Genomic DNA, 27,162 nt, shown 5'->3' with positions numbered 1-27,162 from the left:
GGACTTCTTTCCTTTCACCACTGTTCTCATTTCTCTTCCCACTAAGTAATTTTCCATCCATTTTGCTAGTTTATCACTTACTCCTCCAATCTTCTTTAGTTTCCACATCAGTCTATTGTGTGGCACTTTATCAAAGGCCTTTCTCAAGTATAGGTAAATAGCATCCACCCATCCCTCTCTATGTTGTAGTATGTCAGTCACTCTTGAATAAAAACATAATAAATTGGATACGCACGATCTTCCTTTTCTGCAACCAAACTGCCTTTCACTCAGAATCTTTTCACTTTCTAGATACTCACTCCACTTTGCTTTAATTATTTCTTCACATACCTTGCACAATATACTAGTCAACGATACTGGTCTGTAATTTAACGGTTCCATTCTACTTCCATTGTTATATATAGGCACAATGTCAGCTCTTTTCCACTCTTTCGGGACTATTCCTGTTCGTATGGAGGTTTCCACAATATCAAATATGGGGTTCAACAATTGATCCTTACATACTTTCAGCAACCTCCCAGATATGCCATTATGCCCCATTGATTTATTAATATCCAAGTTACTTATAATTTTCCTTATATCTTCTTTAGTAACCATGATGTCATGCATTTACTTAATTTACGTAGGCCTTCCTCCTGTAATATGCTCTTCCTTTGTAAACACTTTGCAAAATTTGTCGTTCTATATTTCAGCTATATCTCTAGCATCCTCATATACTTCTTCCCCATCTTTTACTTTTTTCTATTGCCTCCCTTTTATTTAGTTTTCCATTTAGGAATTTGTAAAACATTTTAGGGTCACTCACAGTTTTCCACCACTCTCTGTTCATATTCCTTTTGTGTTGTGTGTCTGTGTGTCTGTGCCATGTGTGAAGTACCTATTGATGTAATACATTGCAGAGACTGTATCAACACTGTCAGTGGTAACAGGTATGTAAAAAAATTAAAAATTAAATAAAAATTAAATAAATAAATAAAAAAAAAATAATAATGGTTATACCCTCCATTCATCTGATTTATGTTGGGGTTACTGTATTCAAAGAGATTACAAGTGGCTCTAGTTATGAGTAAGAAAGAATAAAATATATTTTAGGTTATAGGGAATTGTTTGAAATGGCAAAGAACTTGGCCTTTATTTTCAAACAGTTACTTGAAGAGCTAAAGATGGCTGAAAAGTTACAATCTTTCTCTGCTTCAACACTGTTTGTCAAAGTCTCAACTGTCTTTTCCCTTCCTCATTAATCTTACAGTCATCATTTCCTCTACTCTATGTATATAACCACTACTTGGTCCACTTTCTCTAACAAAGAATCCCAGTTTCTATACACCTTCCTAGTCTTGTTTATCAAAACTATTGTACTCCTGAGATTATTTTTAAGCATTTCATTTCTAGCAACTCTAAAACTTTATTGACTGACATTTTGCATCATAACTCACAACCCCCAAAAACAAATAATTTGATTCCATATAACATTCTTATTTTTACTTCCATGAACAAATGTCTCTCTTTTTTCAGCGCTTCCAAAACTGTTATCACCTCATCCACCATTTAGTTCATCTCCTCCTCCATGGAAATTCCCTTCTTAGTATCTAAAGCCAAATTTCAACTTTTTTCCATTGGATAAATCTGGTTAAAAAAATTAACAAAAACTTTATTGAGGAAGATGATTCCAATTCATATAAAACCTGTACGGCCAAAATATTTAATGTTTTACTATAGAAAAAGTCAACATGACTCACAGCTGTGATACTAAAATCTTTTAGTGATGAATATATTTATTGTGTCAGCAGGAAAAGGAGATTAAAGTTGACAAGAAACAGGTCTCCTTCAATAACAGTGATGCTGAGAGAAATCCCCCATTCATTACACATACTAACTATACAGTTCAAAATCAATGCGCTTTGTTGAATACCATGTTCTTGCCCTGTCTGAGACTCTTCTGACATAGGCCACTTTGTCAAAGTAGCCTGACTCCTGCCATTGCAACATCTTCTCATTGGGGAATGGTCCATGTACTTCTGCATCTTCTTTATCCTCCCAACGGATCTCCCATCTCACTTTTTCTGATGAGAAACAGAGAATTATCAAAATTAGTAATTCAATAAAAGAGGATGATATCAAACTTCATGTTTACTTTATACAGGAAACTGGCAGACTTGTTTTGTGAAGAGAGAAAGATAATTACATTGATGAATGCATGATTTTACTCTTTCTGAAAGAAAGCTTCTATGAATTGTAGCAAAAAAAATAAATAAATAAATAAATAAATAAACAAATAAAAAAAAAAAAAAAATGTATGTCTATTTATCTAGTTATGAACATGAAAAATAGTTTTTTAAAGTAAAACCTTTTTTTTGTGAATATACTTACCCATATGTAATTATATATACCTATATGCCATTATTCCCACACTCAGCACAGAAAATAAACCAACACCTCTATATATATAGATCGTGCCTATAGAAGTTCCACGTCACCTCCGTGAATGGCCTGGCGAGAGCTGGCTCCCCACAAACCCCCGAGGCATTACCAGAGAGAGGAGCAGCACATAGACCCAATCCATCAACCCCAGGACCAGCCACGGAAGAAACAGGATCAGCGGGAGCCTGCAAACCATTCAATCTCGGAGCCACACCGGGGAGCGGGGCTGCAAGCAAGCTCATTCCACCGAGACCTAAAATCTCCCTGGAAGCACCTGACACAGCGGGAGTCTGCACCACACTAACTGCTGGGGCCATGCTAGGGAGCGAGGCCGCACTCAAGCTCACACCCCCGAAGCCAGTAAAGTTCACGGAAGAGCCTGAAACAGCGAGGGACTGGACCCCCCTCCATCCCAGAGCCAGACTAGGGAGAGGGGCCGCACATACGCTAACTCCACCAAGCCCTGAAAATTCCATGGAAGGGCCAGAAACAGCAGGAGAAAGCACGCCACTCACTACCGGCGGCGGGGCAGAGCGCGGGGCTGCACGCAAACTCACTCCCTCGACCACCAACTCCAGGGCAGGGTTTGGAACAGAGAAAGCCTGACCCTCACTCACTCCCGGAGCCAAACCAGGGAGAGGGGACACACTGAGACTCACTCCACTACTACCAGCAGCCACCACCGAAGGGCCTGACCCGGGGAGAGACCAGGGCCCCACTAAACCCGGCACCAACCTGGGGGGTGGACGCACACTCACTCCACCGTCTGCAAACCCTGAAAACGCAGAACCGGAGGCAAGGGGCAACAAAACTGCTGGCCAATAGAAGCCTTCATAGCAGCCAGATCAGACTCTACAGCGACAAACCTGCTGGCCAAAGGAGCCTCAGAAGCCGGCTCCTGCCGATGAGAACGCTTCTCACTGGAACCGCCAGATGATTTGGCCAGCTTCTTCTCCTTAGCAGAACGCTTCTCAGCATCCTTCACATACGCTTGGAACTGAAGAAAGGAGAGGTGGGAACACTCACTACACTGGTCTTCAGCTGAACACATGGCGAGCCAACAAGACACACAGAGGAATGTGGTTCTAAAGCCTTGCCCGGCAACCACCTCTTGCATCCAACATAACTCTGAGCAGCCATGGCAACTCAGGGAGAAGTAGAAATGGAAGCGGCAAAGAAGTGGGCACAAAAAAAAGCAGGAAGAAGTGAGAAGAGGCGCAGGTGAACACTGTGCCAAGCACGGAAAGGATCTGAGGTAGGATTGGCCAGCTGGGCTGGTGGTTCCCGGCATGCATCCGCATGGAGGTGACGTGGAACTTCTATAGGCACAATCTCTATATATAGAGGTGCTGGTTGATTTTCTATGCTAAGTGTGGGAATAATGGTATATAGGCATATGTAATTACATATGGGTAATTACTATATGTAGCAATAAAGAGCCACACTTACGCTCATGCTTTCCCATCTCTGTTCCTCTTTGCATCAAATTTTGTCTTAAATTCATTTGTGCACACAATCTCTTTAGCAAGTTCGTTCCAAGTAAATATACCATGTGGAAAACTATATTTCTTAAAGTCTCTTCTGCATGCACTCCTTTATAGTTTCTTGCTATGTCCTTTTCTATCACTTACATCCTAGATTATTAAATCTTCTCTTTCAATATTCTCAATTTCCTTTTGGATTCTGTATATAGCCTCCTTTCTTCAAATGTTACCAGTACCAATTATCTCCATCTTTCTTCTTACGGAAGATTGCTTAGTCTTGTTAGTATTTTTTTTTTTTTTTTTTACTTTTCTTAAATCTTGGTCAATATACAATTGTTGCATATTCCAATCTTGGTTGTATCACTGATGTTGTTAGTTTTTTTTTTTCTATCATATCTTCATCTAGGTATGAGAAGGCTGTTCTTATATTTCTGAGCAAGTTCTATATTTCTCCAGTTACAGGAGCAAGTGCATTGAAACCTCCCTCTTAAATGAAGTCAAGCAAGCTTAAGAAGTTGGAAATACTGAAGTAGGCAGGGAGTTCCAGAGTTTACCACGGGGCTGCCGTGGTACAGTGGAACCATGCGTGCTTTGGGGTCCGAGGGGTCTCCAAGCGCACAGGTTCGAATCCTGTCCACGGTCCGAGTGTAGGTTGGGCTTCCTCACTCGGGGCAACGGTTTCCTAGCGGGTGGGCTTTGAGATAGAAGGTACCCTAAAAGGTATCCTCTTTAGCCCATAAATTCCTGTCAAAAGTCCACATGGTATTAAAAAAAAAAAAAAAAAAAAAAAAAAAAAAAGTATGAAAAATTGAGAGAACTGGTTAACTCTTGCATTAAAGAGTTGAACAGAGTAGGGATGAGAGAAAAAAGAAAGCCTTGTGCAGCAAGGATGTAAGTAAATCCCAATTTAATTCTTCTTAGTAACTCATATGTTTCCCAACTATAGTACTGTTGAACCTCGATAACTCGGACCCTGACTGACCCAGGGACTAACATCCTAGTTGAATTGCCTGCCCATTTTTTTTTTTTTTATTCACTAATTTTTTCTTTTACTTTCCTATATCTCATTTTCTATTGAAATTATCAAAATCTAATTCCAATAAAAATTTCCATTTTAGTTTTAGTTTAAAATGATACCAAATAAAAGTCAATCAGAGTTTATACTGATTTTGTGAAAATTCCTTAATTGTAAAAAAAAAAAAACAATTTTGAGATATTTGCTTCTAAAGATTTTTCATAATTTCATCCTTGTTTTGCTACTGTTGAACCTCGATAACTCGGACCCTGATAACTCAGATTTCGTGATAAGTTTTTTTCTTTGATTTTTTTTTTACTTAATTTTCTATTGACATTATAAAAAATCTAATTCCAACTGAAATTTGCATTTTTGTTGTTGTTTGAAATGATACCAAACAAAAGTAGATCAGAGTTTACACTGATTTTATGAAAATTTTAGCTGTGTAAAAAAACATTTTTTGAGATATTTGCTCCTAAAGACTTTTCATAATTTTGTCCTTGTTTTGTTATTTGTGTTTATCTAATTGACATGAAATTTTCACACATGATTGTGAATACAATAATGACTTCTTGGAGTATGATAAGATGATAATGCATCAGATCCCTACTTCTTTAAATAATATTATTCACTCGTGTGTGAGGGTTGGAAAGGTGCCATAAGCAGGATCATGGCAATCTGCTGTTTTACTACTGAATTGGACATTCTCTGAGTCATTATTAGTATGTTGAAGTGAGATAATGATACAGTGAAGTATTTAGTATTTATTACTTGTCTGGTCTAGCTTTATACCTCTGTCTCAACATAATTTTTTGTAATAGTGTTATTGTGAGAATTATATGATTTATAGTTGCGGTGAAGGTAGTGAGAAAAAATAACAGTGTTTGAAAAGATAATAGTAGTCTTATGATGTCAAGAGATGGTGGAGAAGGGTGGCAGTGAGGCGTGGGGTGAGGCAAGCATCTTGGAGGGGGAGATAACATGTGTGATGGAGGGGAGAGGGGAGGTGAGGATTCAAGGTCTAGTTGTCTTCCAATGATGCCTTTGTTTTTGTCTTCTCTTCTATAAGTTTCTGATTCTAATCCTAGTCAATTCATGATTGTAAGGACGTTATTTCTAACAACTGGCCAAGTACTTTGCAGGGCGTGAGTCAGGCTATGACGCAACCACACAAGACATTTATAAACGGCTTCCTGGTGGGAAGGGTATTTAATTAGCAAAAAATAAACTACACCATCTGGTAATTTAAGGTCTAAAGGTTTCGGCGAGACAAATGTGATAACAAAATTTTCAATCCCCCAAATTAAATAAATAAATCCTGTTTTTATTTATTTATTTATTCTTTTTTTTTGTGTGTATTTATTTACATAGTTGTAGTTATACAGGGCCTGGGCTTTATGCTCATGTGGCCCCGTCTCCATATCTACACTTATCCAATTTTTCTTTAAAACTATGCACACTCGTTGCTGACACCACTTCCTCACTCAAACTGTTCCAAGTCTCAACACATCTTTGAGGGAAACTATATTTTTTAACATCTCTCAGACATCTTCCCTTCCTGTTTTTTACTATGAGATCTTTTGTGCTTCTAATGTCATATTCTTCACTCAGAATCAATTTCTCATTATCCACTTGATCCATTCCTTTAATTAATTTATAAACTTGTATCAGATCCCCTCTCTCCCTTCTCTGTTCCAGGGTTGGTAGATCTATAGCCTTTGGTCTCTCCTCATATGTCATCCCTTCAAATTCTGGAACCATTCTTGTGGCCATTTTTTGTAGTCTCTCCAACTTCCTTATGTGTTTCTTTTTATAGGAGGTCCACACAACTCCTGCATATTCCAATCTGGGTCTTATTATAGTACTTATCAATTTCTTCATCATTTCTTTGTCCATATAGTGAAATGCTAATCCAATATTCCTTAGCAAATTATATGTATCTCTGAAAATTCTATCAATATGGCTTACCGGTTGATTGTTTTCTTCCATCGTCAGTCCCAAGTCCTTTTCCTTTTTTACTTTTTCTAGTTCTACTCCATCTCCCATCTTATAGATTCCCACTGGTCGTCTTTCACTCTTTCCTATTTCCATGACATGGCTTTTGTCCACATTGAATTCCATCTCCCATTTTTTACTCAATTTCCAGATTTTGATTAAGTCTTCCTGCAGTATTTCACAATCCTCTTTTTGCTTTATAACACTGCACAGTTTCGCATTGTCCGCAAAGAGATTCATGTAGCTGTTCACTCCCCTCCGGCATGTCGTTTATATTTATGAGAAAAAGTATTGGTACCAATACTGACCCCTGTGGGACTCCGCTTTCTACTGCTCTCCAATTGGACTTCATATCTTTAACTGCCGTCCTTATTTGTGTGTGTGTAGTTACCTAGTTAAAGTTGTATTTACCTAGTTGTAGTTTTACAGGGCCTGGGCTTTATGCTCGTGTGGTCCCGTCTCCATATCTACACTTATCCAATTTTTCTTTAAAACTATGCACACTCGTTGCTGACACCACTTCTTCACTCAAACTGTTCCACGTCTCAACACATCTTTATGGGAAACTATATTTTTTAACATCTCAGACATCTTTCCTTTCTCAGGTTTTTACTATGCAATCTTGTGCTTCAAATGTCATATTCTTTTCTCAAGTCAGTTTCTCATTATCCACTTGGTCCATTCCGTTGATCAATTTATAAACTCGTATCAGATCCCCTCTCTCCCTTCTCTGTTCCAGGGTTGGTAGATCCATAGCCTTTAGTCTCTCCTCATATGTCATCCCTTCAAATTCTGGAACCATTCTTGTAGCCATTTTTTGTAGTCTCTCCAACTTCCTTATGTGTTTCTTTTTATGAGGGGTCCACACTACTCCTGCATATTCCAATCTGGGTCTTATTATAGTACTTATCAATTTCTTCATCATTTCTTTGTCCATGTAGTGAAAAGCTATGCTACTCCAATATTCCTTAGGAAATTATATGTCTCTCTGAAAATTCTATCAATAGGGCTTACCTGTTGATTGTTTTTTTCATCGTCACTCCTAAGTCCTTTTCCTTTTTTACTTTCTCCAGTTTTACTCCATCTCCCATCTTATAGATTCCCATGGGTCATCTTTCACTCTTTCCCATTTCCATGACATGGCTTTTTTCCATATTGAATTCCATTTCCCATTTTTTACTCCGTTCCCAGACCTTATTTAGGTCTTCCTGCAGTATTTCACAACCCTCTTTTTGCTTTATAACTCTGCACAGTTTTGTATCATCTGCAAACAGATTTATGTAGCTGTTCACTCCTTCTGGCATGTCGTTTATATATATGAGGAAAAGTATTGGCGCTAATACTGACCCGTGCGGCACTCCGCTTTCAAATGCTCTCCACTTGGACTTCATATCTTTAACTACCATCCTTATTTCTCTACCCCTCAAATAATTTTCCATCCATCTCAATGTGCTTCCTTTTAAGCCACCTTTCTCTAACTTCAACAATAATCTTGCATGTGGCACTTTGTCAAATGCCTTTTTTAAATCCAAATAAATACAGTCAACCCATCCCTCTCTCTCTCGTACTCTATCAACTATTCTAGAGTAGAAACTCAGTAAATTAGTTACACACAACCGTCTTTTTCTAAAACCAAATTGGTTATTTGATATTAATTTGTTGTCTTCAAGGAACTCGATCCCTTGTGTCTTTATTATTCTTTCACACATCTTGCATATTACACTAGTTAGCGATACCGGTCTGTAATTTAAAGGTTCTTCCTTCCTTCCGCTCTTATGTATGGGAACCACCTCAGCTCTTTTCCATTCTACTTGTACTGTTCCATTTTCTATTGAGCATTTTATGATGTTATATATAGGATTTGCTAGTTCTTCCCTACATTCTTTCAGTATTCTGCCTGAGACTTCATCCAGTCCCATTGCCTTCCCTTCATCCAATTCCTTCATTAACTCTTTTATTTCAAGCTTGGTTACTTTAACCTCTTTCATATAGATGGCCTCTCTATTACCCTGTGGCCTTTCAAATTTGGATTCCTTAGTAAAGACATCCTGGAATTTATTATCTAATAGTTCTGCCATACTTTTTGGGTCTTCCACCATCCTGTTCTCTCCTTTTAACCTTTCTATTGTTTCTTTTTGCCTAATTTTTCCATTGATGAATCTGTAGAACAATTTTGGTTGCTCCTTACATTTTTTGACAATGTTCTTTTCATAGTTCCTTTCCTCATCCTTCCTCACCTTAACTTATTCATTTCTCGCTGTCTTGAGGTTTTCCTTATTTACTGGATTTCTATTTCTCCTCCACCTTTTCCATGCTCCATCTCTTTTCTCCTTTGCCCTAGCACAACTTGCATTAAACCAATCTTTCTTTCCTTTTTCTTTAGGTCTATATTTCGGGACATATTCCCTGACTCCTTTTTTGTATATTTCCAAAAATAAGTTAATGGATACCAGGTGTGTGTGTGTGTGTGTGTGTGTGTGTGTGTGTATTTACCTAATTGTATTTACCTAATTGTAACATACGGGAAAAGAGCTATGCTCGTGTTGTCCCGTCTCCATATCTATTAATGTCCAGCTTTTTCTTAAAATCATGAATATTCCTTGCGTTGACCACTTCCACGTCTAAACTATTCCATGCTTCCACCCTTCTATGAGGAAGCTATATTTTTCACATCTCTCCTATAAGTGGCCATTTTAGTTTTTCCCATGCCCTCTCGACATTCTTCCATTCCACATACACAGATCTTCCCTATCCATTTTTCCATGCCAATCATCACTCTGTATATTGCTATCAGGTCTCCCCTTTCTCTTCTGTTTTCCAGGGTTGGAAGTTGCATTCTTTTCAGTCTGTCTTCATAAGTCAAATCTCTTAAGTCAGGCACCATTTTCGTTGCAGCCCTCTGTACTTTCTCTAGTTTCCTTATGTGTTTCTTTAAGTTCGAGCCCACTGTATTGTTGCATATTCAAGCCTCGGTCTTATCATTGCAGTAATTATTTTCTTCATCATTTCTTCATCTAGATATCTGAACGCCACTCTTATGTTCCTCAATAAGTTCAATACTTCTCCAATTATTTTGTTTATATGTCTCTCTGGCGATAGGTCATTGGTAATTGTCACCCCAAGGTCTTTTTCTTCATGACTGGTTTTATGTCTTCATTTCCTATCTTGTACATACTCCTGATTCTTCTTTCACTCTTGCCAAACTCTATTTTCTTGCATTTTGTCGTGTTGAACTCCATTTGCCATGTACAGCTCCATTTCCATATTCTGTCCAAGTCTTCCTGGAGTAGTTCGCAATCTTTGTCACATCTCACTTTTCTTAACAATTTTGCATCGTCTGCAAATAGGCTCACATAACTGGACACCCCATCCACCATGTCATTTATGTAGACTGCGAACATTACTGGTGCCAACACTGATCCCTGTGGAACTCCACTCTCCACCAATCCCCATTCTGATGGTCTGTCCTTAATTATTGTTCTCATTTCTCTTCCTACCAAAAGTCTTCCATCCATTTTAGTAAACTGCCATGCACTCCTCCTACCATTTCAAGTTTCCAGATCAGTCTCTGGTGTGGTACCTTATCAAAGGCCTTTTTTAAATCCAGATATATTCCATCAGCCCAACCATCTCTTTCCTGTATTACATCTATCACCCTCGAATAGTAACATATCAGGTTTGTCGTGCATGAACGCCCTTTCCTAAAACCAAATTGACACTCACAAAGTATGTCATTTTTCTCCAAGAAGTCTGTCCATCTAGTCTTCACCACCCTCTCACACATCTTAGCTACCACACTTGTAAGTGACACTGGTCTATAGTTCAATGGGTCTCTCTTGTTACCTGATTTATAGATTGGGACAATGTTAGCTCTTTTCCAGTCTTGGGGCACTACACCTTCCCTTAATGAGGCATCAATTACTTCACAAACTTTTTCTGCCAATTGCTCCCTGCATTCTCTTAAAATCCATCCTGATACCCCATCAGGTCCCACAGCTTTTCTCACTTCTAAACTCCCCATCATGTTCTTGATCTCCTCCACAGTTACTTGAAACTCCTTCATAATCCCTTTCTGTTCCATTACCAGTGGTTTGTCAAAAGCAGTCTCCTTTGTGAATACCTTCCGAAAGCATCCATTCATAGCCTCTGCCATTTCCTGGGATCTTCACTGTATACTCCATTTACTTCTAAACTTTCAATACTTTCTCTATTTTTGATGTTGTTGTTCACATGTCTGTAAAAAGCCTTGGTTGGTCTTTACATTTATCAATTATATCCTTTTCTTGTTTCTTTCTTTCTTCTCTTCTAATCAACACATATTCATTTCTTGCTCTTTTGTAACTTTCCCACTGCTTAATCCGTCTTTTCCTTCTCCACCTCTTCCATGCATCCTCTTTTCTTGTTCTAGCCTTTTCACATCTATCGTTAAACCAGTCCTGCTTTCCAACTTCTCTATGTTGTCTTATTGGTACAAATTTTTCTCACCTTCTTTGTATATTTTTATAAATTCCTTCCACTTTTCATTTGCTCCTTAGCACTCTTGAATTTCATCCAATTTGTCTCTTGAAAGAATTTCTTTAGGTTTCCAAAATCTGTCTTGGCATAATTCCATCTTCCCACTTTATATTCTTCATTTCTTCTAGATTTCTCTTCGTCTATCACCTTGAACTCCAAAACTGCATGATCACTCTTTGCTAAAGGGCACTCCACCCTCATCTCCTCAATGACCATTGGCTCTGTACTAAAGACCAAGTCCAGTCTTGACGATGCTCCTCTCCTCCAAACCTAGTATCTTCTTTGACCCACTGAGTTAACACATTTTCCATTGCCAGTGTCAATAGTGTATTTCCCCATGTTGTCTCTGATCCTTCCATTGACCAGTCCTCCCAACACACCTCTTTACAATTAAAATCTCCCATCATTATAGTTCGTTCACAGCCACCCAACATTTCTTCCAGACATGTTCCTGTATCACTTATCATTTCTTCATATTCCTGTACTGACCATGCATTTGTCTTAGGTGGTACGTACACCACTATGTAGTGCCTCTTTTTCCTTCATTAGTTTCTGCTCTGATCTTTAGCACTTCTGCCTTTCCCATACCTTTTTCACTTGATCCACCTTTATATCTTTTTAACCAGCAACATCACTCCTCCTCCCATCTTACCTACTCTATTTCTTTTCCAAACGTTATATTTCCTTCTCCAACCTTCATCAGGTCTTCTCCCTCTCTCAGTTTTGTTTCAGTAAGACCCACAATATCTGGGTTCTTGTCCCTCAAGTAATCGTTGAGTTCTAAAATCCCGATATCACTCCATTTATGTTGGAATACATTACATTTCGCTCATATGTAAGTTTCTTTAGTCCTTTCTTGCTGTACTTTTCTGGGTTATGAACCACTTCCTCAGTCTCATATCCAAGATTCTCCAGAAAAACTCTTTCTTCTCTTCTTCTGTCCTCTCTTCATTTTTTTCAAAGCCTCCTTTCTCAACTCATTTAACATTTCTCTTTCCTTTTCACCGAGATCTCTTCTCAACCAAATCTTCCTTGTTGTTTCCTGCTGGGCTAGCCTCCATGACTTCTCCACCAATTCATCTACATCCTTTTGTGACTTAAGTTTGATTCTTATTGGCCTCATACCTTCTCTTGTGAACTTTCCAATTCTATGGAAGTCCTCTATTTCTTGTACTAGGTCTTTTCCTCCTCTTGCACCACATTAATGATATTATTTATCACCTTTTTATGTTTTCTCTCTCTCCATTTTACTCGGTGTCTTATCCTCCTCCACACCAAATATCACCACACATCTCTTTTTGTCTACAGTTTCCCTCACCAATGTCTCATTTGACTTAATAACCTTCACCACTTTCTCAGCTATCTTCTCTTCTATGATCTGTTGATCTATAATTTCAGCAAGGCCCAAAGTTTTCTCCCCTGACTCTTTGATTTCCTTTTCCAGACTTGCAACTTTGTAATTTACCTCCTTTCTTTCCACTTCCTGACTTTTTTTCCATTCAGCCTGCTTCTCCATCACTTTTCCTAGAGATTCTCCACATTTTTCGCAATTCACTTTAATTAGCTTAACTTCCTCTTTCAGTGCTGCATTTTCCTTCTTCATATCGGCACAGTCTCTTTTTACATTGTCATAACTCGTTTCCAGGCCCTCATACTTTTCAAACAGTTTTTCAATTTTACCTTCTAACTCCAGAATTTTCTTCACATAAGTGCTCTTCTCCATTATTCCTTGAAACCCTGTGAAGTCTGATTCCTCTTTCGAGTTCACGGCCGCCATGTTGCGCAGACGTAAACAAACCAGCTGATGGCTCAAACGCAGGCTACAGTTTATATTTACCTTCACTGGACATTATTTTGCTAATCAACAGTTAACATGACTATATGGAGACGGGACAAACATTACCAGCTCCTTTCCCACCTTGGTTACTCTTAGGTAACTGTAGAATTATAGATGATTGCTCTGGAGCTCAGCGACCACCTCCGCCATCGACGATGTCCCGTGTGTGTGTGTATGTGGGAAGCAGAATGTTTAAAATATGTAAACAGTATTTATACTTTACATATACAGTATTTTAATTTCATCTACTTAATTATAAAACCTTGTACAGTAATTATACATTTACTCTCTCTCTCTCTCTCTCTCCCCCCCCCTCCTCCTCCTCCTCCTCCTCCAATGACGAGTGTGGACAAAGAGAAAGATCTTGGTGTCATTGTTTCAGCAGACCTCAAGCCTAGCAAACACTGTACTGAAGTCGTCAAAACTGCGAATAAATTAGTTGGTTTCATTGGACGATCTTTCTCTTTCAAGTCTGAAAAAATAATATTAACATTATATAACTCACTCGTCCGTCCACATCTCGAATACAATGTTCAGTTTTGGTCACCGTATTACAAAAAAGATATTGAAAAATTAGAAAAATACAACGCAGATTAACAAAAATTATCCCAAGGTTGGAACAAATCCTACGAGGAACGCCTAAAGGAATTAAATTTATTTTCTCTTGAGAAACGGAGAGTAAGAGGCGACCTTATCATGCTTTTCAAAATTTTTAATGGGTTTGCAAATATGAATATTCAAAAATACGTATCAGTCAACCAGTCAAATGTCACCAGAAGCAATGGTTTCAAAATTGTTGGTAAGCGCTTTGTAACAAATGAAGCCAAACACTTTTTCTTTAATCGCATAGTCAATATATGGAATGGTCTGCCATCAAATGTTGTCAACTCAGGTACTATCGAAACGTTCAAAGTTCGCCTCGATAAATACTTTGAATGTAATCCCCGGTTGTCGCTATTCATTTCCGAATAATTTGCGCTTTTGCTTTTTCTTTTATCTCCCGGGCCTCTGATCGTGAATTAAATTGCCCGTTAGTTTAAATTACTCTCACCCTCCATACATGACACAGATAGCCCGGAGTGAACGGTCACTACTTTTACTCTCGATATGTGAAGGGCTGTGGATAGTCAAGAGCCCTGACAGTAGGTGACCATCATCGTGATTTAAGGTACCAGGGGTCACCGCTGCAGGGGGTAACCATACAGTGTGCGGCGCCCTTTAAAGGGAAGTGCACTTTTACAGTGGTTGTACGGAGCTGGGGCCTGATTGACTGCTGCCTCTCTTGAAAGCGCCAGGCAAGGCTGCCGCACCACCTTTTTGACTTCACACTGTGTTTACATACATACTACACTACACTGCATACACGCACAGATAGCCCAGAGTGAACGGTCACTACTACTACTCTCGACCTGTGACGGGCTGTGTTTGGAGAGGGCCTTGTCAACCATTGATCATCATCGGAACTAAGTACCAGGGATCAATGTTGCAAGGGGTTATCAGCGTCTGGCGTCCCTACAGGAAAGTATGCTATCTCAGTGGATTGAACGGAGCTGGGGCCTGATTGACTGCTGCCTCCTAGAAAGCGCCAGGCAAGGCTGCCGCACCACCATTCGACATACACACTGTGCATCCACGTACACAATGCACACACAACATGACATTCACCAAGCGTTAACACTTTCCCCCACAAACAAAAGTAGTCAGACGTAGATTACACATTTCCTTTTCACTCTCTACTAAAATTCCATGTGATTTTTAATATCACATGGTTTCGCTTTTTTCCTGCCAGCCTCGGCTGGAGGGAGGCGGTGGGAGGAGCCTTCTGCTTTGCTGTCCTGTCTCTACCACTGGTAGTTAGTAGATAGTTTTCACAAACAGCCTAGTAAGGACCTAAGGGTCTGTTGCTGTTTGTCTTCCTTTGTATTCCTTTGTATTCCTCCTCCTCCTCCTCCACCTAAATGCAGTGGGAGCAGCCAGGATGGGGAGATTAATTCATGATAAAGTTTGTCTCCACAGATCAAAAAACGTGCAGGTGGCAGAAGGAACTTCAGCGTCGTAAGTTCATCTTCAGATTCAGGCAAGATCAGAGCTTGCTATTTCAATGCCCGTAGTTTACGAAATAAATTTAATGAGCTCCAAGCTCTTATACATCAAGAAAACTATGACATCATCGGCATCACAGAAACTTGGATTAATACAACACACAGAGATTACCTCGCAGAATACTCACTTGATGGCTATAACATTTTTAGTAGCGAAAGATCTCACCGTACAGGGGGCGGTGTAATGTTTTACGTTAAAAGTAATCTTCGTGCTCGTGTGATGCCAACTTCAACCATTGCAAACATAGATGTCAATTTCATTCATATAGAAAATAAATCCCGAAGAATATCATTAGGTCTCGTCTATCGTCCTCCAGCCCAGTCACCCGCCACAGACGAACAATTGTATGAACAAATCGCGGACATTTGCTGCGTAAACAATTGCATAATTATGGGAGATTTTAACCTTCCAGTCACAAGGTGGGGCGAACCACTGACAGCTCACGCTGGCCAGCAGCTGTATAATAGCATGCTTGAAAGCTCCCTCCACCAACACATCAAGCATCCGACAAGAGGTAACAATATCCTTGATATCGTTCTAACAAATGATGAGAATACTATTGAAAATGTGGAAATTGGACCAGAATTCAGTTCCAGCGATCATCGCACCTTAAAATTCACCATAAATTTTGACAAAGGAAAAGTGAATGAAAGTAAAGAAAAAGTGCCAGACTATCGGCGTGCAAACTACACAAGACTCCGTATGCAGCTTGCATCCATTGACTGGAATATACTGCTGGAAACACCAGATGTAGATAAGACATGGGAGGTGTTTGCTGAAAAGATAAATGATACAGCTAAGATGTGTATACCACTAAGAAACAGAAGGAAAATACTAAACACCAAACCGAAATGGTGGAATAATGAAATTAGAAGCTGTCTTCTAGCAAAGAAAGAAGCATACAACAAATACAAATTAACACAGCATAATAATGATAAATTAGAGCATGACAGATTGCGTAGACAAGCAAAAAAGTTGATAAAAAGCAGCAAAAAATCTGTAGAAGCTCAGATCGCAAACTCCTGTAAAACCAACCCAAAGGAATTTCACAGTTATGTAAAATCCAAAAGAGTCTTAGCCTCAACAATTGGTCCACTCATAACAGAAAACGGAAACCAAATAGATAACGAAGTTGAAATGGCAAACGTCCTAAATAGATTCTTCTCAACAGTCTTCACGACTGAAGATGTCCAAAATAGTCTGCCCATGCCAGAGCCTCAGGCACAAGGCAAAACACTGCCTGACTTCATAGTTACAGAAAATGAAATCCTCACAGTCATGAACAGCATGAACGTAAACAAAACGCCTGGACCAGACAAGATATCACCCAGGCTTCTCAAAGAAGCGAAAAATGAGCTCGTGAAACCACTCACGATTATATTCAATAAAACTTTACAAGCAGGAAAGTCCCCAGGAGTGGAAGCTAGCAAATGTCACGCCCATTTTCAAGAAAGGAAATAAATCACTCCCAGCTAATTACAGACCAATCAGCCTTACTTCAGTAGTGTGCAAGCTGATGGAAACGATAATCAGAGATAAGATTGTCAAATTTTTAGAAGAAAATAAGATCATGAAGGATTCACAACATGGTTTCAGAAACAAGAGATCCTGCTTAACAAACCTACTAGACTTCTTTTATGAAGTTTTTAACTCGTATGACGAGACAAAAGCAGTGGATGTTATTTATCTTGATTTCCAGAAAGCTTTCGACACTGTCCCTCACAAGAGGCTAATCAGCAAAGTAAAAGCTCACGGCATAGCTGGAAATACCCTGAAATGGCTGGAAGACTGGCTCTCTGACAGAAAGCAACGTGTTGTTATAAATGGAAAAGAATCAGAGTGGCACAATGTGAAAAGTGGTGTTCCTCAAGGCTCTGTATTAGGACCAGTTCTTTTCATTGTTTATATTAATGATATTGATGAAGGAATCACTTGTAAAATAAGCAAATTCGCGGACGACACCAAAATAATGAGCAAAGTTACATCAACGTCACAATGGCAAGAACTACAGTGTGACTTAAATAAACTGACACGCTGGGCAGAAAAATGGCAAATGAAATTCAATATAGAAAAGTGTAAAGTCCTACACATTGGAAGTAACAATGTACAAGCAAAATACGTAATGAGTAATGTACCTCTGGCAAGTGCTGAGAATGAAAAAGATCTTGGTGTTGTGGTGTCTAAAGATCTCAAGCCGAGCAAACACTGCACAGAAGCAGTAAAGAATGCAAATAAATTAGTTGGGTTCATTGGAAGAACCTTTGAATTTAAATCAGAAAAAGTTATCCTTACTTTATATAACTCATTGGTGCGTCCTCAGCTTGAATACTGTGTGCAGTTCTGGTCACCATATTACAGAAAAGACATTGAAAAACTGGAAAGGATCCAGCGTAGAGTGACCAAGATGATTCCGAGATTGAGAAACAAGCCGTATGAGGAACGACTGGAAGCATTAAATTTATTCAGCTTAACAAAGCGCAGGATAAGAGGAGACCTAATCCAAGTTTTCAAAATTTTTCAGGGATACAACAACCTTGATGTAAATAAATATTTTACTATTGATCATTCCACCATAACAAGGAATAATGGATTTAAAATTACACCAAAACGCTTTAAAACCCACGAGGCAAAGCACTTTTTCTTTAATAGAATAGTTAACATTTGGAATAAGCTTCCTTCTGAAATAGTAAACAGTACTTCCATTGCATCATTCAAAAACAAAATTGATAAATATTTAAAGAATAACCCCCAACAAGCTCTCTTCTTGTCTGAATAATTAAACATGATACTATATTAACTTTATAGATAGATATGTAGAGTTCACCGTAGGGTGAATAATAGAATCTCCTTTCATCCTTTCCTGTGAAAATTCCATGTCAGTTTTTCCATACTGCATGGTACTTTTCCAAGCTATTTTCCATGCCAGCGAAAGCTGGAGGGAGTGGTGGGTGGGAGGAGCCTTCTCCTGTACTGTCCTGTCTCTCTTATCTGTAGCCAGTTAGAAGTAGTTACCAAACAGCCTCGAAAGGACCAACAGGTCTGTTGCTGTTTGGCTTTCCTTGTATTCCTCCTCCTGTATTCCTTTGTATTCCTCCTCCTCCTCCTCTCTCCTCTTCATCACGAACCATTATTAGCACTCCTCCTCCCCCTTTTCCCATTCTGTTTCTTCTCCAACTTTTATATCCCTCTTCCTTAAAGCTAACATGGACCTCCCCCTTTTGCTTTGTTTCTACTATACACATTACATCTGGTCATTTCTCTTTCAAATAGTCTCTAACCTCCAACACACACTGGACAACAACCCATCCATATTTGTATATGTCACTCTTAATTTCTTGCCTCCCTCTCCATTCGTATTTCTTCCATTACTTTCTCTTTTTCCTGAAGATACCACTTTGTCAGTCTCATATCTAGAACCCTCCAGTAGAATTTATTCTTTTTGATCTCTGTTTTTTTCTTGTTTTCTTCCTTGGCTTTATTTCTTAGAACTCTCTCCTTTTCTGTGTTTGTATTTACTTAGTTGTATTGCACAGGGTTCGGGCAGAATCTATAGTGTCCTGTCTCCTTGCCTCCATTTATTCAAATTTTCTTTAAGACACCTAGCACGGTAACCCGACATAACCTATTGCGAAAACCCGCCAGTAGGCACACTGATACAACGTAACCTTCCTTCACTTACAGTACTCCATGCTGAGAAACTGTAACAATAGAGGGCAGCGCTATATCAGCTATAATAGCAGATACAATTTTACACTATTGGTAAAACTTATGTGTTATGTGGTCGTATTCCATTCTGGAGATTTCGTAGCTTATATTGTCTGCTTAAGGTATCGCAGACTGCCTCCTCTACTCTCTATATATTTTTTTTTACTTTGATTAGTTTGATGTTGTTTGGCATAGTTCAAGATCAATCCTAGTAAAGTATAAACTGAATTTCTCAAATTTTATTTCTAGTTCAAGCCTAGTAACATTCTTTTATTTTACTGATTAAGTCTCTTAAATAATAGTTATAACTAAGTATTATATATAAAAAATTTGCCCTATTATAATTTTTCGTGAGAAGTTGTGTCTAGAGTATTTTAGTACCTGTTGAACCCTAATGTAACCTAATTACTTTCTTTGTTTCATGGATCTATTCTTTGAGATAGTCAAGAATATGTTTTACTATTGATGTATATAAATGCTAGATATGGCTGGGTAACATCCTGTGGAATACACCCCTCTGAGATAAATATACTTTATAAATGTATTTTTTTCTTATGTAAGCGGCAGAACTACCAAGGGCAAAAAAAAAAAAAAAAAAAAAAAAAAAAAAAAAAAAATGGGCAGGCAGTTCAACTTAGACTTTAGGGGGGGCAGTGCAGGATTTATTTTGGGTCTCTGAAACCTTCAGTCCCTAGATTACCAGATGGTGTACTTTATATTTTGATAACTAAATACCCTTCTCATCAAGAAGCTATTTTTAAATGTCTCATGCAGTTGTGTCATTGCATGACTCACATCCTAAAAAATTATGTATCACTTCTATGCAAAAAAATTATATAAATATTTTTCTCATGATAAATTTCAACCTTTGGTCTCTCTCTCTCTCTCTCTCTCTCTCTCTCTCTCTCTCTCTCTCTCTCTCTCTCTCTCTCTCTCTCTCTCCTCTCCTCTCCTCTCCTCTCCTCTACTCTACTCTACTCTACTCTACTCTACTCTACTCTACTCTACTCTCCTCTCCTCTTTCTCTCTTTCTCAGTGACTTTGTACATGGCCAGGCATCACGAAGAGTCATGCGTCATTTAGCTTTACTTTCAGAAATAACTCCTTCCATGCATAAATTGACTAGTATTAGAATCAGAAATTTCAAAAGGAGAAGACAAGAAATAAACATATAATTGTGAGACAGCTGTGGCTGACAGCTTGACCTTGAAGCCTTGCCTCCTCTCTGTCATGCATGTTATCTCATCCTCTGAGATCCTCGCCTCACCTCACGGGCCTCACTGCCATGTTTCTTCATTCTCTCTCTATATTATAAGACTTATATCATAAGGCTGCTATGATCTTTTCAAACTTTTTTTTGTTTTTCTCACTACATTTATCATCACAAGTATACATCTTGTAACTCTCACAATAACACCATTACAAAAGATTATTTTGAAAGAGGTATAAAGCTGGACAAAACTGTAATAATTACTTCACAGTATCATTATCTCACTTCAACACACTACTAATGATTCAAAGTGTCCTGTTCAGTCATAAAACATAAAACGGCAGATTTCTTCTCAATCAGATGAATACAAATACTGATGACCCTCGTTAACTCGGACTGATAGGGGGAAAGGTTGGTCCGACAAAAGCAAATGTCCAACATATGAATTCCTTGCCCCCCTCCACACACACACACACACACACACACCGTTGCCGTCGTTGAGAGAGGACGGCTCGTCTCCGGCTGCGTACAGGAAGAAAGAAAATACTTATGGTATTACAGGGCCCGGGTAACTCTAAGTTTTGTGTCCGTAAATGTCCTACTGTCTCTTAGTGTTGAAAGTGAATGATATGGAGAGTGATCCCTGAGAGGGGAGTGTGGACGGTGATCGCTCTGGCCGTAATCAGCTGACAACAACAAAAATGGCGTCCAGGCAAACTAGAGACTTCGAAAGCCTGTCAGCTTGCATGATACGGTGGGGCTTTCAAATTTGGAAAAAATTACCTGGATAAAACTTCGTTAAAGCGAGTTTGGTGTTTGTTAAACGAGCAGATGGTAGTAAAACGAAACCTTCGTTGTAGCGAAATTTAGTTATGTGAACCTTCGTTAAACGGGGGTTGCCTGTACATGTAATCAACTCTTCATTAATGTAAGGATTATGTTCTGGGAGATGTCACATTATTCAAAACATAATTTTCCCACAGAAAACTATGCTAATGAGGGGGATTATGTTCCTGGCCACTAGAAAAGTATGACTATTTAGGTGATTTTGTCACTCAAACATTATAAAAACTATTAATACATCACTAAGTGACGGCATCAATAAAAAAGCACACGTTCTCATTTCCTTAGCTCTGATGGTACACAATATGCTCTCCCTCAGTCCTGTTGCATGGACAATCACCGAGGTTTTTTATCCCATAGTATAGCAATCTTATACTTTCAACTTTTTTTCAATGGTCACACGGTTCCTTGATTTCTTGGAATCACTTTCCTGTGAAGAGGTTGAAGGACATTTGGATGCCATAGTATAGGACACTAGGTGAAAAAAGCAGAGAAACAATCCTCTCACAATGGGTGTTAGCTTCACAGGGTGGGGTGAGGTCTCATATATACATTTATGTTCATAAAACAACATTTTTATTCGCATTTTACAAGCCTTACCATCAAGAAAGGATTGTTCTGTCATGCAAGTGAAATCTTGCATGGAACACAAAAAACAAGCAGGATATGAGGAGGCATTTGTATGCTGCCAATTGGTGGCAGACAAATGTCTGTTGATACTATAAAATTAAGCATAAAGAAGAGACATAACTGCTGCAACAGAATGTATCTTACCAACACTATCCTGTTCTTCCTGGCCAATATTCTCCTGATATGCATCAGTCATCTTCTGATCTTCAGCAAACATATCTAGTGGTAGGGCAGCAGCTGGAGCTTTAGAGCGTTCAATCTGAAAATTTTTAAGTGGTGTAATACAAAGCATATACACTGTGAAAAACAAAACTCCATTTTTGGGAACCTACTAGATGGCACAAACTATATCAAAATATTACCTAAATTTCAAAATTGTCTGAAAGTGAAAACCACTATTTGATGGCAGCAACTATATCAAAATAATAGCTAATTACCAAAAATAAGCCTGAAAGTGAAAACCCCTCACATGTTTTAGATGATGTGGCCAAAAATAGTTTTAAATATAAGAATTGATACTTTTATCTATTATTTTTTGTTGCATTCAATAGATAGTTATATAAGTAAGTACTATTTATAATCAAGCATCAAGCTTTATAATTGAACCTCTGATATGTCAAATAAAAATCTAACCTAAATAGGGTATTTATGAATTAGTCTTACAATGGAAAACTTTATTATCACTTTAACCCCTTCAACATGAGGACACATATTTTATATCCTCATAGCACTCTTAACATATCTGAGGACGTGCATACTGCATCATGACTGCATTCTGCTAAAATTATGGGGTTTTTTTCCCCTAGATACTGTAAGAAATCTTTCAGAATGTAGATTGCATATGATATGATGATCTACTTAACTTTCATTATTACAAAGGAGTGATTCGTTTATCCCAAGATAGGTACTGATGCACTCTGCTGGCAAATAATTTTATTATTTTTATGGAACCAAATGTAGGTATGATTTATTATAATTAGTTTACCATAAAAGAGAACTACAGGTTTCCCTCGTTTTATCGTTGGGTTATACATAATACTCCACTTAACGAACGTTTGTCTAACAAATTTCCGGTTTAACGTACTATATAAAGTTAGACCAAAAAGTCCACATGACGTACAACCACATTCGTTTTAGCGAATTTTCTGGGTTTGAATTTGCCGGGTGAGGGACCGAACGCGGCAGCTTCGCTGTGATTGGCTGGCTCCCCGCCTCTGTCTCTAGCATGTAGCCACAACTCTTGTACCACACGTGGCCCAATACAGGGTGTCCCACGAGTTAAGGTACATACACAGGGATATGATAGTTCAAGTGGATCTGATTAAAAAATACTCTATTAACATATGCTGTTTTTTGCTTTATTTAGTTAAAAATTGAAGGTGAAAATAGAGAGGTGACATGTGTTGCGGGAACCGCTTGGGCAGAATGGAGGAGGAGGCTCAGCAGCAGCAGCAGCAGCAGCATTAGGACGACGCCGTGTGTCGCTGTAACCTGTAATATCAAGATAATGTGTACAATGCAAACACCCAAATACCTACAAAAACTATTCAAAGATGAGATTATTATTTTTGTTGGTTTATAAATGAAAAGAATGTAGCCTACATTAAACATAACACAGCGTTATTTTATTACACCGTTTTATTTGTACTTGGCAACTCACCACAGCTGGCCAGAGTCTCGTCTCGATGAGTTCCCGCGCTTGTAAATTAATGTCAAGGCTCACAAGCCTCCTGTCATGTGTTCCTGCGTCCTTTAATATTCAAGGCTCACAAGCCTCTTGTCATGATGTGTTCCCGCATCCTGTAAATGTCACAATTAAGACATTATTTAAGTTTTCTAACATTATTCAATTTTGTTCTGCTCCTCGAATTTTCCCATGCATGTGATGGTTTTGAGTATTATAAACAATGAATAGTTTTCATAAAATAACAGGCATGTAATTACTTTAAGATGAATCTATAGACGTGTATTCACCCACCTTACAGTAAACAAGTGTTCAAAGTGAGAGCCTTGACACTTGATGCACTTTGTTGCACGCTGCAGGACTGAAGTCGTCACTCTCTTCAGCATGGCCCTGTCGTTCTTGATTTGTTCAGCAGCATCTTGAATGCGATGAAAGAGTTCCTCTCTTGATTGAGATTTCTTCTTATAAACTAATGCTTTCATGTGCCCCCAAAGAAAAATCTAGTGGTGTTAGGTCCGGTGATCTTGCTGGCCATTGCTGTGGGCCTCCTCGACCTATCCACCTTCCAGGAAATGCTCCATTGAGAAAGTCTTTCACTTGCTTGCTGAAATGGGGTGGGGCACTGTCTTGTTGTAAAATCATTGCTCATTAGATGTGGTCTGGAACATCTCTCAGAAGTGGAGGAAGATAATTTCTCAGAAAATTTAGGTACACATCTGTTAGACGCTCTTAAAAAATGTGAGGTCCAATCAGCTGGTCATCCACAATGCCACACCAAACATTAACTGAGAAGCGATGCTGAAAGTTGCACTCTGATGTTTCGTGTGGATTTTCCTCTGCCCACCAGTGTTCATAATGAACATTGGTGGTTCCTTGGCAGGTAAATATCGCCTCATCAGTGTAGAGGATTTTGCTGCAGTGATGGGGATGTTCCTGTAACCAGCTGCAGAAATTCAGTCTCCTCTGAGAATCTTCAGGTTCAAGATGTTGTATTTTTTGTATATGGTAAGGATGGAGACCTTCATTTTTCAGTGCTCTCCAAGCTGCCATACAAGGAACACCCAGCCGAGAGGAAAGTCTTCTTGTACTGATGGTAGGGCTTCTTATTGCCATCTGTACTATACCTTCTCTGTCTGCACCAATCCTTTCAGCAGTTGCAGTAATACCACCAGGGAAACATCCGTTATCTCAAAGATGTTGGTACACTCTACAAAACACTCTGCAGTCAGGCTGTCTTCTCTCTGGAAATCTTCGTCTATATTCTGCTGCTGAACCCGTGAATTTCCATTGCAGAATCCATAAATGAATATTATGTCAGAGTATTCTATGTTACTGAATGTAAATGGCATTTTTCCGAGAATTCAGAGAGGGGGGCGTGACACTTCTTGGCTGGATATCAGGTGACTGACCTCAGTGTCAGCTGTCATGCAGTCTGTCACTGGATTAGATCCAAGGTATGTAGTACATGCATCTAATTCTAGTGGACTGTGTAATCCAGTATTATTTGAATACCGTGTATTTCAGACTGTCACTCAATAATTCTAAGTTATCATAATTCATTATGATAAAAAAAAAAAATCCAGTGACTCCCATCACTCTTGTCATCTGTCAGTGTGGTAAGTTGCGAAGTATGAATAAAATGGTGTAATAAAATAATGCTGTGTTATGTTTAATGTAGGCTACATTCTTTTCATTTATAAACCAACAAAAATAATAATCTCATCTTTGAATAGTTTTTGTAGGTATTTGGGTGTTTGCATTGTACACATTATCTTGATATTACAGGTTACAGCAACACACGGCGGCATCCTAATGCTGCTGCTGCTGCTGCTGATCCTCCTCCTCCATTCTGCCCAAGCGGTTCCCGCAACACACGTCGCCGCTCTATTTTCACCCTCAATTTTTAATTAAATAAGGCAAAAAACAGCATATGTTAATAGAGTATTTTTTAATCAGATCCACTTGAACTATCATATCCTTGCGTATGTACCTTAACTTGCGGGACACCCTGTATATTATATTGTATAGTGCAATACATTATTCATCTTAGCATTTTACACCACTTGATATTGTGTGCAAATTGTTAATGAGAATTAGTTGTGAATAAATTGTGTCGTACTTGACAAATAGTGGTGTTCCATGTCAAAACGTTTATCTGACATTGGCTCAAAGCTGTAAACCCCTCATTCACCTTAACTTAGTTGAATTTATACCAGAAATATGGTGTGCTCTATGTTTGCACTCTTAAGGGTGCAAATCCTTATTTGAAGTGGAACTGCGAATGTTTGAACAAGTGTATTGTTCCAATCTGCGGTTCAACTGGGGTAGATAAGTTAGTGTGGCTATGATAGTGTCAGCTGGAGCCGCAATGTCCATTGTCCAGTGTCCCAGTGTGTGCTGTTGAGTGATTACTTACAGTGTTGTTTACAGTAGATGTCATATATTAGAAGACCCAGACACTAGGTAGGGACTTTACATGAATTCTCATGTTTCCATTGTATTGTCATTTTCTTCACGAAAAACTTGGGGATACTTGGTTATTAATGGTACAGGTATGTATATATAATTTTTTTTAACCCATGTGGTATGTTGGGGACCAGCCCAGAATGCATCCCCCCTATTTCCATTATTTCCTATGGGAAAATTACGTCCGCTTAACGAATTTTCGCTCTACGAACAGCTTAGACACCCCTTATCCTGTTTGTTAAGCGGAGTATTGCTGTATTCTTGAAAACCAAGTGGAATGTGGGGAAGAAAAAGCAGAAGTACTGTATGTTAAGATGCATATTAATAAAAGAGACTTAACAATCATTGCAACATATGTGCCACCAAAAACAAATTCATGGACCAATCAAGAATATAAAGACATGATAGATGACAAAACAAGTCTAACGAGAATCATTAAAGAAAGGAGAAAAGTGATATTAGTAGGAGATTTCAACTGTAAAGAAGTGGACTGGGAAAATTATGAAAGTGGTATGGGGGAAGAAGCCAGGGGAGAAAGATTCCTGAACCTAATAATAGATAATATGAGGGACCAAAGAGTAAAGGAAAACACAAGATTCAGAGGAAACGACGAGCTGGTGAGATTGGACCTAGATTCTACAAGGGGTATACAAATGAACGATGATATAAGATTGGGAAAGAGTGACCATGTAATATTAGAAATGGATATAGAAGAGGGAAAGGAAGATAAAGACGAATCATACAAAGAAATCATACAGAAAGGCTGATATTGAGAATCTCAAGAACTACATCAAATACGTTAACTGGGAGGAGATGGAAAACTCAGACAGTGCAAGAGAAGTATAACTTATTTTTGGAAATATACAAAACAGGAGTCAGGGAATATGTCCCGAAATATAGACCTAAAGAAGAAGGAAAGAAAGATTGGTTTAATGCAAGGTGTGCTAGGGCAAAGGAGAAAAGATATGGAGCATGGAAAAGGTGGAAGAGAAATAGAAATCCAGTAAATAAGGAAAACTTCAAGGCAGCGAGAAATGAATATGTTAAGCTGAGGAAGAATGAGGAAAGGAACTATGAAAAGGACATTGTCGAAAAATGTAAGGAGCAGCTGAAATTGTACTACAGATTCATAAATGGAAATATTAGGCAAAAAGAAACAATAGAAAGGTTAAAAGGTGAGAATGGGATGGTGGAAGACCCAAAAAGTATGGCAGAACTATTAAATAATAAATTCCAGGATGTCTTTACTAAGGA

The 27,162-nt window shown here is 38.6% G+C and overlaps 1 protein-coding gene across 1 annotated transcript in view; it reads right to left on the bottom strand.

The window, feature by feature from the left end:
* Window positions 1-1,757: 1,757 nt before the first annotated feature.
* Window positions 1,758-27,162, bottom strand: part of LOC123514738 (CD2 antigen cytoplasmic tail-binding protein 2 homolog) — a 118,802-nt gene continuing 93,397 nt past the window's right edge. The window contains exons 6-7 of the mRNA XM_045272830.1: window positions 21,903-22,017; window positions 1,758-2,063 (exon numbers count right to left, since the gene is read on the bottom strand). Of these exons, the coding sequence (XP_045128765.1) occupies window positions 1,873-2,063; window positions 21,903-22,017 (306 nt within the window). The 3' untranslated portion in view covers window positions 1,758-1,872. The remainder of the gene's footprint in view (window positions 2,064-21,902; window positions 22,018-27,162) is intronic.

This window comes from Portunus trituberculatus, chromosome 38, assembly GCF_017591435.1.
Source record: "Portunus trituberculatus isolate SZX2019 chromosome 38, ASM1759143v1, whole genome shotgun sequence".
NCBI classification, from domain to species: Eukaryota; Metazoa; Arthropoda; class Malacostraca; order Decapoda; family Portunidae; genus Portunus; species Portunus trituberculatus.
The sequence above is the reverse complement of the archived record's forward strand: the minus strand, read 5'-3'. Positions and strand labels throughout refer to the sequence as shown.